General features: G+C 45.2%; 1 protein-coding gene across 1 annotated transcript in view; it reads left to right on the forward strand.

Annotated features, from left to right (window-relative positions):
- LOC139531825 (reversion-inducing cysteine-rich protein with Kazal motifs-like) overlaps positions 1-14,003 on the forward strand; it is a 55,980-nt gene that overhangs the window by 32,937 nt on the left and 9,040 nt on the right. Inside the window, exons 11-16 of the mRNA XM_071328698.1 lie at positions 1,322-1,534; positions 3,721-3,857; positions 4,095-4,235; positions 5,354-5,542; positions 7,215-7,337; positions 7,504-7,675. Coding sequence (XP_071184799.1) covers positions 1,322-1,534; positions 3,721-3,857; positions 4,095-4,235; positions 5,354-5,542; positions 7,215-7,337; positions 7,504-7,675 — 975 coding nt within the window. The remainder of the gene's footprint in view (positions 1-1,321; positions 1,535-3,720; positions 3,858-4,094; positions 4,236-5,353; positions 5,543-7,214; positions 7,338-7,503; positions 7,676-14,003) is intronic.

Here is a 14,003-nt window from a genome sequence, read left to right on the forward strand (position 1 = left end):
GCTGCATACAGCAGATCGTCAACCTCTGCTGCTTACAACTAGGCTGTATGATCCTGCTTGCTCTGGACATAACAGAAGTGACATAACATCCCTAGTTGATCATGACTGTCAACATGAATGACTTTTAGCACAAAATGCAGGTACAAAGCGCAGTTTATTTCTGTGTCTTGCGTTTTGAAAATACATCACCATTTATGGATGTAATGACACATTCATAGCCGCAGGAAGTAGGGGTGTTGAGGGTGCTGCAGCACCCCCTGAAAAATTATTTTTTCAATTATTTTTTCAGAAAGTAGTGCACTGGGCCTTTACTATTAGCGACCGCTATAGCTGTCTGTAGCACCCTGCCATCCAACACAACTCATTTCATGTAAAGTTTTTAATTTTTTTTTTACATGACTTGACACTTGACTAGAAAAAAAACTTGTGAGTGGACTTGACTTGCTCTTAGAATGCATGACTTGGACTTGACTCGAGACTCGTTCTACTTGTGACTCGACTTGAGACTTTCTTGTGACTCGAATAATAGTAACTTGGTTCCACCTCTGACACACAAACACACACACGGCAAGGCAGCATGAGTGGCCAGTGGGAGATTTTAAAGGCTGTTATTAAATCAACCACTGGCTGGAGATCAGCGCTAGACCACATTCAACCTCAGCCCCGGAAATATCCCTCCCTCACCCAGTGGAACCTACAAATCACCCAGCCCACACTGGACCTACATAAACCTACCAATCACCCGGTCCACACTGGAACTACATAAACCTACCAATCACCCGGTCCACACTGGACCTACATGAAAGACACTTCCTCCCTCCCGTAGATCATCAAAGAAAATAGTCCTCGCCCCAGCAACAGGTTTCTTCAGGAAGTAGTGCTTCTCGGCACCAGCCGTTGGTCTTTTGTTCCTGGCTTGTATCTGGGATGTTTCTGCAGTGACTAATAGTAGTAAACAGTGGCTGGCCGGGGCGTGACATCATCACAGCCACATCCATGTGCTGTTGAGCTGTGGACACAACATCTGGACTCACAGGGCAGAGTGAACGTGCAACCCATTAGACAGAGAGAGGCAGTGTTGTGTGTTACGTTTTGGTGTATAAGGACATGGGTTTTTGTCTTCTGTAGTAAGATTCACTTTGTGACTCACTTTGTGTCCATGTCCTAACCTCGAGTCGAAGCAACCTAGCACCCATCCCGAAAATGTTAACCGATCCTCTATGTTTCTGTTGTGCGCACATTTGTATTCATTCTGATAGATGCGTGTTCTATTGAGTCCATCTGCTAATTCTATCACGTCTCCCGGTCTTATTGACCCCAGGCCCACTGAGCTGTTCCGTAGCTGTAACATCCAATCAGACCAGGGCGCCATGAACGACATCAAGCTGTGGTCCAATGGGACGATCAAGATGCCCTTTATGAACATCCCCGTCCTGGACATCAGGAAGTGTCGTCCGGAGATGTGGAAGGCTGTGGCCTGCGCCCTGCAGATCAAACCCTGCTACAGCAAGTCCCGCGGCAGCGTCATTTGCAAGTACGTACCCTCTGTTCTCATTCTGTATGACTTTGGTCTAGTTTCCCAGACCCAGGTTAAGCCAACTCTTGGACTAAAAAGTGTCCATTGGAGAAGCCTCATTTAAAGTGCTTTTTAGTCCAGGGATTGGCTTAATGTGGGTCTGCTGTTAATGCGTTACCATTTATCCCGCCTTTGAGAAAACATTCTATCTTGAAATCACCCACCTGGTAAAATAAAGTGAATGAATAGGTAAATAAGTACATACAGCATCCCACCTTCACCTTCAATCGACTCCCGTTGTCACAGTGAAAAGTCCCCCTCAGGAAACGACCGACAAAGTACCAGCTGGAACCTAAAACCACATGAACCAAATACAGGTGATCTCATATAGAGCGCTCTGCTGACACAACATGTAGTCAGATTGACTCAGGGAGGAGGATGTTGTGGTTTCTGCATGGCTTGACTCACTATCCCACCTCGGGTTATTTATGTGCAGATCCTTTGACTGAAAGCAAATCTTTTGATTGGAGCTTTTTCCTCTGAGAGCAATCACACCTGGGTTTCTGTCAGGCTGAATGGGGTAGTTAGCATGTTGGTGACTGTGGTTAACACACCAGCATGTACCTGTACACTAGGCTAGCCCTCAGGGCTGTAACAGCCAATGCATGTGGAGGCCTTATCAATGTGCTCAGGAGCGTGTTCCAGCTGACAGGCTTTATTCACAGGCGCTACACGTGTGTGACAGTGGCCTTTTGTTGCACCTTTATTTACATTTGCATTTCTAGGGGGAGCCCTTGGGCAGACACACACACATAGACAGAAAGACAGACAGACACACACACTCCTTCATTGTTCTGGAGGTAGGGGGGGATTAGGCCTCCTCACGCTACCCCTTTCAGAGTCATTCTTCCTGGGCTGCTTTGGGATGTCAGGGGGCCTGTCTGGAGCTCTGTATCCCCCGCCCAGGCTCTCCCTCCCTCTATATCCAGCCACAGAGGACAAAGACGGGATGTCAGTGAGCGATGGCAGGGCAGAACCCCACATACATCAGTCAGGGCTTAGATTGGCATGTTGTATTGGCCCTGTCCAGTACAACTAAACGCTGTGGCTCCGCTGTTCATGTCTGAGCAAGAAATGTGTGTGTGTGTCTGTGTGTGTGTGTGTGTGTGTGTGTGTGTGTGTGTGTCTATGTGTGTACGTGTACATGAGTGTGTACATGCATGCTTATGCCCATGTACAAATAATCTGTCTCTTTAAATAATTACTTATACACAGCCTGTACAACTCAACTTAATCTCTTAATCTTCGGCTCTCGGATGAATGACTTTTCTATCACACATAATTGTTTTGTCAATCCTATTTGGCTCAGTGTGTGGAATGCCAGGTGTACCATACTGATTACCTGCAGCACAAAGGTACGTTATTACACTAGCCCGCTCAAGGCAACAGAAACGCAACATGCATTCTTAACTCAGTGTGGGTAAGAAAAGCTGAGACCGCAATAAAGGACTAGAAAGGAAATTACACCCCAGGATGGCAAATCAACAGAGCAGACAGACGGTTGGGAATGTAACATTAGGGCCAGTGGCAAGCCTGAGAGCAGCCCAAGTCACTTCAAACACAAGTCCAGCACTTTAATGTCTGCACCTAAGCTTTCCCGGCACTAGGAGGATGCTGTGCGATGTATGCAGGGAATAGGAATCTGTCTTGTGTTTCGTCTGACCTCACTTTCAATAATAGCCTTCTGCTGTATCTGTCAAGCCAGACGATGCTACAGTATGTCTCTGTTTGTATCCACAAGAAGATGTGACCTGGCTAAACTCTAAACTGGGTTAAAGTTCAGCATCTTTAAACTGTTTGAAACTGTTTTTAGATAGTGTGTTGCACTGAATGAAAATCTTTCACAGTCAAATACGAACTAGAAAGGAGTTTGAAGTGACATTGCATACGTTGCCGTACATGCTGCGTAGCCTTCGATCATTTCCAAACACCTTGCAACGCTGCGATTAGGTTTGCAAAATTCAGCGAACTTTCAATAAATCCTGGTTGATTGATTCCGGATGTCCTGCTTATTCCCTACTAATTACAGGAAAACCAGGGAATTTATAGAACATTCCCGGAATTATGCAACCCTTGTTGCAATAGTGAATGTTCCTCACCCTGTCCTTTACTGGCCGTTTCCCCTGCTGTTGGCAACCCTTCAGGTCGGACTGTGTAGACATCCTGACACAGTGTGGTGACCACAAACGCTTCCACGAGGGACAGACAGCCGAGCGCATCTGTGAGATCCTGTCCCCCATAGACGACCCTGAACGCTGCATCCCCCTGGAGAGATACCTCAGTGAGTGGGACTGTGTGTGTGTGTGTGTGTGTGTGTGTGTCTTTGAACAACTAACACTGTTCCCTTACCATTACCAATTGAAAGGACTTACATGATTCATATTCACACAATGAAAAAGTATTTTCATTGAATGTTGATTACACATACATGCAAGGAGTCCAGTTATTACAAGGATAAATGATTCATCTCAGAGTTCTCTAAAGCTTCAAATTAAATTGCTCATTCGTCCCCACACAGCTCCTAGCTCCCTGGGTAACATCATTGAGGAGGTCATCCACCCCTGTAACCCCAACCCCTGTCTCAGCAACCACCTGTGTGAGGTGAACAGGAAGGGCTGTCAGCCAGGACAGGACTGCCTGCCCTACTTCTGTGTGCCTGGTACAGTATAACAATACCGCCACGTAACCCGTATCCACTGTACATAGAGACACACTGTTTTGAGCTTGTTCTACTAAGTAGTATTGCACGGTACATCGAAACGACCGTACTTTTTCCATACTACACACATGTAAAACGATTTGGTAGTAGAATTTTGTTACTTTCGGTTCTTCTATCAAATGTGTCTCACCAACTAAATGTATTGAACTAAATAGAAAAGTAATTCGTTTGACCAAGTTTATTATAAAACAAACAGAATGCATCAGTGATTCGTATTCCCTGCAGCTTTCTGACCCAGATATCGATTCATAATGAACCGTTTGTCGATTGCGTAAACAACAACAGTAATTGTGTGATGGCGGGGATGCAGGGTTGTGTTCCAAACAAAACAACTGCAAGTGTGCTTGCTCTAGCTCCTCAACGGCACCGCCAGGAGAGCTAAAAAAACACCTTATAGTTCAAGACTCTTCTTTGAGTCATAAAAGTGCATTGAAATGACTTAGAAACTGTGCACACTTTGAGACACCAGTTAGTCCTCTCACTCAAACCTTGTCATTTTATTTGCCTTATGTTGCACCTACCCCACATTTCCCAGGAATACTGTTATCATGTTACTGAATGTATCCAGAGTATTTTGAGATTGTGTTATCAGCAAATTTGGCAAAAAGTACAGTGAATGTAAAATGCACATAAAATCAACAGTGTAATGTTTGGTTTCAGTCTTGTGTCAGGTGAACTGTTGTGTCCTCAGCTTCGGTCGAATCATTTCCCCATAATCTCCAAACTGTTCCCTTTCAATTACTACCATGGTTATGCATATGCTTTTCATATTTCTTCTGTAGGCCAATTCCCACGAGGGTAAAGGGTTAAGTTAAGCATTGTTGTGGTCCCAAAAGGGACAAACCACAGTCCTTCTCCCTGCTTTCTTTTTTCAGTGGCATTGTTTTGTTATCGAGTATAATGATACTTAACCTGGTATCATGACAACACTGCTGCTAGGAGAAGGCAATGTGTCCACTGTAAATACATGTGTATGTGTGTAGACGTGAACAGTTAGTCTGACTGCACTGTGTTCTGGGTTTGTGTGTACGTACGTGCGTGTGTGTGTGTGTGCGCAGGCTGTAAACTGGGCGAAGCGTCAGAGTTCCTGGTCCACCTGGAAGCCCGTATCCAGGTGCCCATGCGTAATGGGCAGGCGGGTTGCTTCGAGGTGTGTACCTGTGGCCAGAGTGGCAGGCTGGAGAACTGTGCCGAGATGCCCTGCATAGACACCTCCAAGACCTGCATTGTCGGGGGACAAAGAAAAAGTAAGCTGCTGCTTAATTGTTCTAAATGGCTCGAATTCATATGACACTTTTCAGTAGGTCTTACTATTTTAAAAGCACAGAGCACTTTACATTGTGTGAGGGTAGTTTGATGTGCCCCATTCACCACCAATGTGTAGCATCCATCTGTAAAGGAACAAGTTAGACGTGCCGACATTGGGCACATTTGTTGTTATACGTCTGAAGCTGACAACTGACAGTTGTTGGACCACAATTGTGTTCAGTAGGCACAAAACGGGAAAACTTGGAAGCACAATACCTGAACTCAACAAAAAAAAAGGAACCCTTATTTTTATATTCCGTATCAAAACATTTTGCTACCCATGCCCTGCTGAACACAACCCAGGAGTTGACTTGGGACTGGAGAGCGCGCTCTGTGGATGAGTTCTTGGTGCTGTTGTGCCTGGTTGTGAAAGTAAAATGCTTCCTGTAGTGTTAACATCACTGCCACTCTCCTTCTTCCCCTAGCAGCATGGCAACACTACATTAAAATAAATAATAATAAAATAATAATAAGGCACCCAACCTTCCCGCGGTCTCCCTCTGGCCCGCCCTATATGTCAATACTGTGACTTGAAAGGAGCCTGCTGCCAGTCTCCTCTCTCTCCCTCTCTTCATCTCACACACACACACACACTCTTCTGTGAACAGCAGGGAAGAATTCAGCATAGAGTAACCACATCCCCCTCTAGGCTACACATGGCCTTAGTCACTCTGTGATGTTGCCCCCTAGTGGCCTAGTGGCTAATCATATCCCCATAGAGAAACAACACTTTGAATAACAGGATTGTCTTTCATATCTAGGTTTTATATTAGCATTTTTTCCCCCTTCCCCCCTTTGTTTAATGTACCGGCTTTGAATCTACATTTGTTTGAACCAAAATCAGTTTATTGCTTTTGCTTTTATGTTTGTTTTCGCTCCGGTTCAAAAGGGGGGTCAGACGTTTCAGCCTTATTTGACACAGATGTGGTTTGCCTGAGAGTGAGAGTGGTGGGGCTTCGGAGTTCTTATATCCAGCATTAGGAGAGGAACATGAAGTAATCCTATAGGGAAGCCTTAGTTTAGTTAAAGATCATGTTTTATGTTTCAGATCCTAAAGAAATAAAGCTAAGGTATACCAGGACAACCCAAACCCGAGGGTTGCTTTAACTTCTACAGACTGTCTTGTAGATGTGGCCTGTGTGGTCTAGCAGTTAGAGCTGCAGACCCTGGAACACACATACTCTACCAGAGTTGGCATGCTTTCAAATCCCACCCACGCCCTACTGAATCGCAATCTTCCCTGCCATCTCTCCATTGTCCTATTTGTTCAATGAAAAAAACAATAACAAATACGTAAGGAGTGGGACTGCCCCACGGACACAGCAGAAGAGTATCTTGTAGAAGTCAAGTCTCATATTAGCTCCCAGGTCTAATACTGTTGTGACGTGGCGAGGCTGGACCCAGGTGCAGAGAAGAGACCAGACGAGGAATCAGTGGTTAAGGATAAAGGTAGAACCATGACAACTGTAGGTTCCATGACCCAGATCGCATAGTTTAAGTCTATCAGCCGCTGAAGGACTCAAAGTGTCAGATAACAGTTACATTTGCAGCCCAATAACCACTGAAATCAGACAAGTTCTCACAGGGTGACGATGTGGCCTTGTCCTACAGACCATGGGACGTCCTTCAGGGTAGACTGCCACCCCTGTTCCTGCTTCGCTGGAGAGACCATCTGCTCCACCCGCCAGTGCCTCAGCGCCGACAGCTCAGACGAGGACCGCCGCCGCTTCACTGGTGTGTGTGTGTGAGAGAGAGAGACAAAGAACAGTGTGTTTGTTGATGGTCTTATTGCTATATTGTAATGTTTATTTTTTCCTGATCCTGAAAGCATTTCTCTCTAATCTCTCTCCCCTTGCCCCGCTCTCTCTCTCTTTCTCTCCCTCTCTCCTCCTCTCCGTAGGGCTCCCGTGTGGCTGCCCTGACCGCTTCGTGCCAGTGTGTGCCCGTAATGGCCGCACCTACCCCAGTGCCTGTGTGGCCCGCTGCATGGGCTTCAAAGACAACCAGTTTGTGTTTGGCCACTGCCGCAGCAGCGACCCCTGTTCCCCCAACCCCTGCCAGAAGAACCAGAGGTGAGATACTCCATCACTCCTTCTTTCCTTCAATCGTTTGTTTATTGGAATGATGACTGATTCAACACAATTGGATTGGTGAGTGCAGAGGTTCCACTATGTGCATGCCATGTCCGATCAATGATTACTTCAAGGAAGGGAGGTAGGAAGGATGCATTTTCAAAGCATTCCATACAGCCTTAGTGGATAAGACTGGACACCTCCACTCTAGAGGACGCTACAGTGGGGAGAACAAGTATTTGATACACTGCCGATTTTGCAGGTTTTCCTACTTACAAAGCATGTAGAGGTCTGTAATTTTTATCATAGGTACACTTCAACTGAAAAATCCTGAAAATCACATTGTATGATTTTTAAGTAATTAATTTGCATTTTATTGCATGACATAAGTATTTGATACATCAGAAAAGCAGAACTTAATATTTGGTACAGAAACCTTTGTTTGCAATTACAGAGATCATACGTTTCCTGTAGTTCTTGACCAGGTTTGCACACACTGCAGCAGGGATTTTGGCCCACTCCTCCATACAGACCTTCTCCAGATCCTTCAGGTTTCGGGGCTGTCGCTGGGCAATACAGACTTTCAGCTCCCTCCAAAGATTTTCTATTGGGTTCAGGTCTGGAGACTGGCTAGGCCACTCAAGGACCTTGAGATGCTTCTTACGGAGCCACTCCTTAGTTGCCCTGGCTGTGTGTTTCGGGTCGTTGTCATGCTGGAAGACCCAGCCACGACCCATCTTCAATGCTCTTACTGAGGGAAGGAGGTTGTTGGCCAAGATCTCGCGATACATTGCCCCATCCATCCTCCCCTCAATACGGTGCAGTCGTCCTGTCCCCTTTGCAGAAAAGCATCCCCAAAGAATGATGTTTCCACCTCCATGCTTCATGGTTGGGATGGTGTTCTTGGGGTTGTACTCATCCTTCTTTTTCCTCCAAACACGGCGAGTGGAGTTTAGACCAAAAAGCTCTATTTTTGTCTCATCAGATCACATGACCTTCTCCCATTCCTCCTCTGGATCATCCAGATGGTCATTGGCAAACTTCAGACGGGCCTGGACATGCGCTGGCTTGAGCAGGGGGACCTTGCGTGCGCTGCAGGATTTTAATCCATGACGGCGTAGTGTGTTACTAATGGTTTTCTTTGAGACTGTGGTCCCAGCTCTCTTCAGGTCATTGACCAGGTCCTGCCGTGTAGTTCTGGGCTGGTCCCTCACCTTCCTCATGATCATTGATGCCCCACGAGGTGAGATCTTGCATGGAGCCCCAGACCGAGGGTGATTGACCGTCATCTTGAACTTCTTCCATTTTCTAATAATTGCGCCAACAGTTGTTGCCTTCTCACCAAGCTGCTTGCCTATTGTCCTGTAGCCCATCCCAGCCTTGTGCAGGTCTACAATTGTATCCCTGATGTCCTTACACAGCTCTCTGGTCTTGGCTATTGTGGAGAGGTTGGAGTCTGTTTGATTGAATGTGTGGACAGGTGTCTTTTATACAGGTAACGAGTTCAAACAAGTGCAGTTAATACAGGTAATGAGTGGAGAACAGGAGGGCTTCTTAAAGAAAAACTAACAGGTCTGTGAGAGCCGGAATTCTTACTGGTTGGTAGGTGATCAAATACTTATGTCATGCAATAAAATGCAAATTAATTACTTAAAAATCATACAATGTGATTTTCAGGATTTTTGTTTTAGATTCCGTCTCTCACAGTTGAAGTGTACCTATGATAAAAATGACAGACCTCTACATGCTTTGTAAGTAGGAAAACCTGCAAAATCGGCAGTGTATCAAATACTTGTTCTCCCCACTGTATATCTCTCCTAACAGAGGCCTTGAGCCCTGATCCTATTCCACCTCAGTCAACTAGCACATTGAGCAAATTTCAGGTCTGCTGAGCGCAAACTTAAATGTTGTGAAAATTCTGTGCAACTTCCAGTGCGCATTTACTGTGAACAATGAGGCTGTACCCGCTTTAAGTTACTGTTAACAGTGGCCACGTAGGCTACTGTGGCTATTTGATCATAATGTAGGCCTACCAGAGTGGACTACCATCAAAAACCATGGAGAAAATGCATCTCATAACATTTTAACAAGGAAATAGCTGTTCTATCATTCAGCCTACAATAGCAGCCAATGTGTGGTGTTCATGTAGGCCTAGATTCCATTCAGGGCTCGGTATTCATCTTTTTATCCACTTGTCCTTCAGACAAGGAGGCGACTGAACATTTTGTTGTGTTGTTTGATGCAATAAACCACTTTACAAAATCAAATGCATTATTATTCCCATACCACTATTACAGAGAATCAGACAAATTATGCTACCCTCTGCCTATTGGCTACATAGCTTATTCAAGCCTGTATCAAAATACAATACTGGGGGGAAAAAAGCACTACCTGACTTGCTTTTCAAAGATGTGTAGAAATGCACACATTTTGTGCTCTTGTAGGAAGTAATTTCTGACTAGAAAGGATCTATAACTGGGCTAATAACTTAGTAACTACTGCACCAAAGGATATGAACAAAATGTGCTCACATGGCTACATGCAGCTCTCGCTTTGATCTCAAAACAAGTGCATCTACTCATGACCGCGCATGCTGTAAACCCAGTCCAGTTCAAAGTGAATGGCACAGATCCATATATGGCAATGATCTATTTGCATATAGGCCTACTGTAGCTCTGATTGTTTATGCCGCACCGGTCTGTGTAGAGTACTGGCTGAGTCATATGTGTCAATGCAATAGATTTCTACTCTGATGCATTCTGCCTACAACAAAATCTCTTGCATAGTTTGTTTTGTTTCAGTATGTTGCATTGAAAGTGGCTAATATTACGTTGATTCATTCACAATTTACACATTAAAGGGAAACGTTGCTAGTGTTAACAGGGAAAACTCTAGAACTGTCACGTTCCTGACCTTATTTTCCTTTGTTTAGCTTTGTTTAGTTGGTCAGGACGTGAGCTGGGTGGGCAGTCTATGTTATTTGTTTCTTGTTTAGGTTCATTGTTAATTAGCCTTATATGGTTCTCAATCAGGGGCAGGTGTTTGACGTTTCCTCTGATTGAGAACCATATTAAGGTAGGCTGTTCACACCGTTTGTTTGTGGGTGATTGTCTTCCGTGTCTGTGTATGTACCACACGGGACTGTTTCGTTTGTTTAGTCTGTTCCTGTTCGTGCGTTCTTCGTGTTATGTAAGTTCTCATGTCCAGGTCAGTCTACGTCGTTTTTGTTATTTTGTAATTTATCAAGTGTGCTTCGTGTTCGTCTTGTTTGAATAAATTCATTATGTACTCCACAAAAGCTGCGTTTTGGTCCGATCCCTGCTCCTCCTCATACGAGGAGGTTCCTGTACAGATTAATTTTGTATCGCTCAGAAAGATTGCAGGAATATGAGCATTTGTGATTTCAGACTTTTTTTGTTATGAACAGTGGTCACCAACCTTTTCTGAGTCAAAATGCAAGTCGAGATCTACCACCCAGATTTTTTTTAACAGGACTTAAAAAACATAAGCCTATGCAACATTAACCAATTAAAAACAGCACTGTAGCAATGAGGTTTATGCAGTAAGCTATAGGCCCAATACATTATCACCGCATATTGGCTTTGCTTAAATTGTTGTTTGGGACAGTTTTTTTATTATTTAAAAACGTTTGAGGTAAGCTATATGATCACACGGGTAATAGATCCATTGTTGTATTACTTGTGAGGCACAGCTGAGTGACCATACATTTAAATCATTCGCTGTTTGATTGTGTTTTACCTGCATCTGATGGTCAGTCTCAGCGGAGGGCGAGAGCAGCAGACTGAGGGTCCATCTGTCAACACCCCTCTGCTCTCCCTTTCCTCCCCTCACACTGACCAAAAAAGGAACACCGTATTCCAGCTGATGGCGAAACTCGAGTCATACCGCATTATTTCTGCCTCATGCACACATTCATGTTGAACAGAGAAAGTGAAATATTCCTCGATATTAAAAAAGACCAACGCCGCTAATAATAATAACACAAGTCATAGATACACTTTCCTACTCATTCATTACTGCTGCAGTGCTTTTTGTAGCGCTGAGTGGAAATAGGAAGAATGCACATTTTATGGCTTATAAAAGTGTGGAATACAAAATTTTGACAGTGCTGAGTGAGAACTTAAACATGAACTCACTCATAAAAACAGCAGCCCTTTGCTGTGTTCGTTGACAGTGTCTCTCTAGTCATGGTTATAAACATTTTGAAATCTCACAGTATCAACTTTGCTGTAGCTTTATTTTATGCCTGCACTAATGGTAATCTGAGCCATTCGATTGGCCAGCGGTAGGCCTATAGTGCACTTGATTTGCTCTCTGGGCCCGCCGGGAAGGAAGAGTTTGTACCTTCAGACACAGTAAACGGTGAAAAATGGCAACAGTTCGCCTACCCGGCGCTGAGGGCTGCTGAATCCGGTGCACCTACCGCCAACAGCCCAAGACAAATAAAATAATAGGAACACAAGGCTTTATTCATTCATTTTTTTACATAAATGTTTGGCGATCGACTAGGAATGCCTTGGAGATCGACCCGGTTGGTTACCACTGCTATAGAAAGTTGAGTGCAATCTCGTGCTTCTCTCTGGGGGCTAATATTTGTTCTGCGTGGCAGTCCCAGGGCTGCTGCAGGCAGGCGCGCAACTTAGAGGGAACATTGTCCACTAGTGTTATTTCCTCTCTTGATAGATCCTATTTTCCTGCACCCTTCTCCTCTCTTCCGCTTTTTCTTGAAATCCCCCTCTCAAACTGCCTCGTATCCCGTGGTTGTTTATTCAGGTGTGGCCAGGCTGTGTGTCCCCCTGTGGTTACAGGCGGTAACTGTGTCATAAGGCGCGCCTGTATGGGGTGTGTTATAACCCTCCCCTCCGGAATGGCCTTGAGCTCCCAGAGCCCTGAGGATCACTCCCTCTTCCCCATACAGCATCTTCCATCTAACATCCCCCCTCCCCATAGAGCGTCATCTATCTAACATTGCTCCCTCTTCCCCAGACAGCATCGTCCATCTAACATCACTACCTCTTCCCCAGACAGCATCGTCCGTCTAACATCGCTCCCTCTTCCCCAGACAGCATCTTCCATCTAACATCCCCCCCTCCCCATAGAGCGTCATCTATCTAACATCGCTACCTCTTCCCCAGACACCATCGTCCATCTAACATCATTCCCTCTTCCCCAGACAGCATTGTCCATCTAACATCGCTCCCTCTTCCCCAGACAGCATCGTCCATCTAACATCACTCCCTCTTCCCCAGACAGCATCATCCGTCTAACATCACTCACTCTTCCCCAGAAAATATTGTCCATCCAACATCACTCACTCTTCCCCAGACAGCATCGTCCATCTAATATCGCTCCCTCTTCCCCAGACAGCATCGTCCATCTAACATCGCTCCCTCTTCCCCAGACGGCATCGTCCATCTAACATCGCTCCCTCACCCCCAGACATCATCGTCCATCTAACATCGCTCCCTCTTCCCCAGACAGCATCGTCCATCTAACATCGCTCCCTCACCCCCAGACAGCATCGTCCATCTAACATCGCTCCCTCACCCCCAGACAGCATCGTCCATCTAACGTCGCTCCCTCTTCCCCTGGATGGCACATTATTAGGACCATAGAGATCCTATTAAATTACTATTATTATTATTCTAATTCCTAATTCTATGGTTAGGACACACTCCTTAACCACACATGGCTCTGTGTTAACTCCTATTACTACGAACATCAGAGCTGGTCTGTCACACCCTGATCTGTTTCACCTGTCTTTGTGCTTGTCTCAACCCCCTCCAGGTGTCACCAATCTTCCCCATTATCCCCAGTGTATTTATACCTGTGTTCTCTGTTTGTCTGTTGCCAGTAAAAAAAAAAAAGTGAAACCTACCAGCATTTTCCCCCTTCCTCTTGTCTGTTCTAGTTCCTGTTTTCTAGTTTGTCCCGGTTTTGACCATTCTACCTGCTCTGACCCTGAGCCTGCCTGCAGTTCTGGACCTTTTGCACCCTACCTGGATTACTGACCTCTGCCTGCCCTTGACCTGTCGTTTTGCCTGCCCCTGTACTAGTAATACACTTTTGTTACTTCGACACTGTCTGCATCTGGGTCTTACCCGAAATGTGATACGGACTCATTTTACCCCCCTCTCCCCTCCACACAGTAAAGACGAATGTGTTTTGGCATCCTTTCTTATGTAAAGCACTGCAAACCCATTCCATAACGTCTCCCCTTGGCCATCTGTTCAAAGGCACACAGAGTTGATGGGATCTCTCAAACATTTGTTATTTTTCCGTAAACAAGGTGATAAAAATCTAGCTG

Source organism: Salvelinus alpinus, chromosome 10 (assembly GCF_045679555.1).
Source record: "Salvelinus alpinus chromosome 10, SLU_Salpinus.1, whole genome shotgun sequence".
In the NCBI taxonomy this organism is placed as follows: domain Eukaryota; kingdom Metazoa; phylum Chordata; class Actinopteri; order Salmoniformes; family Salmonidae; genus Salvelinus; species Salvelinus alpinus.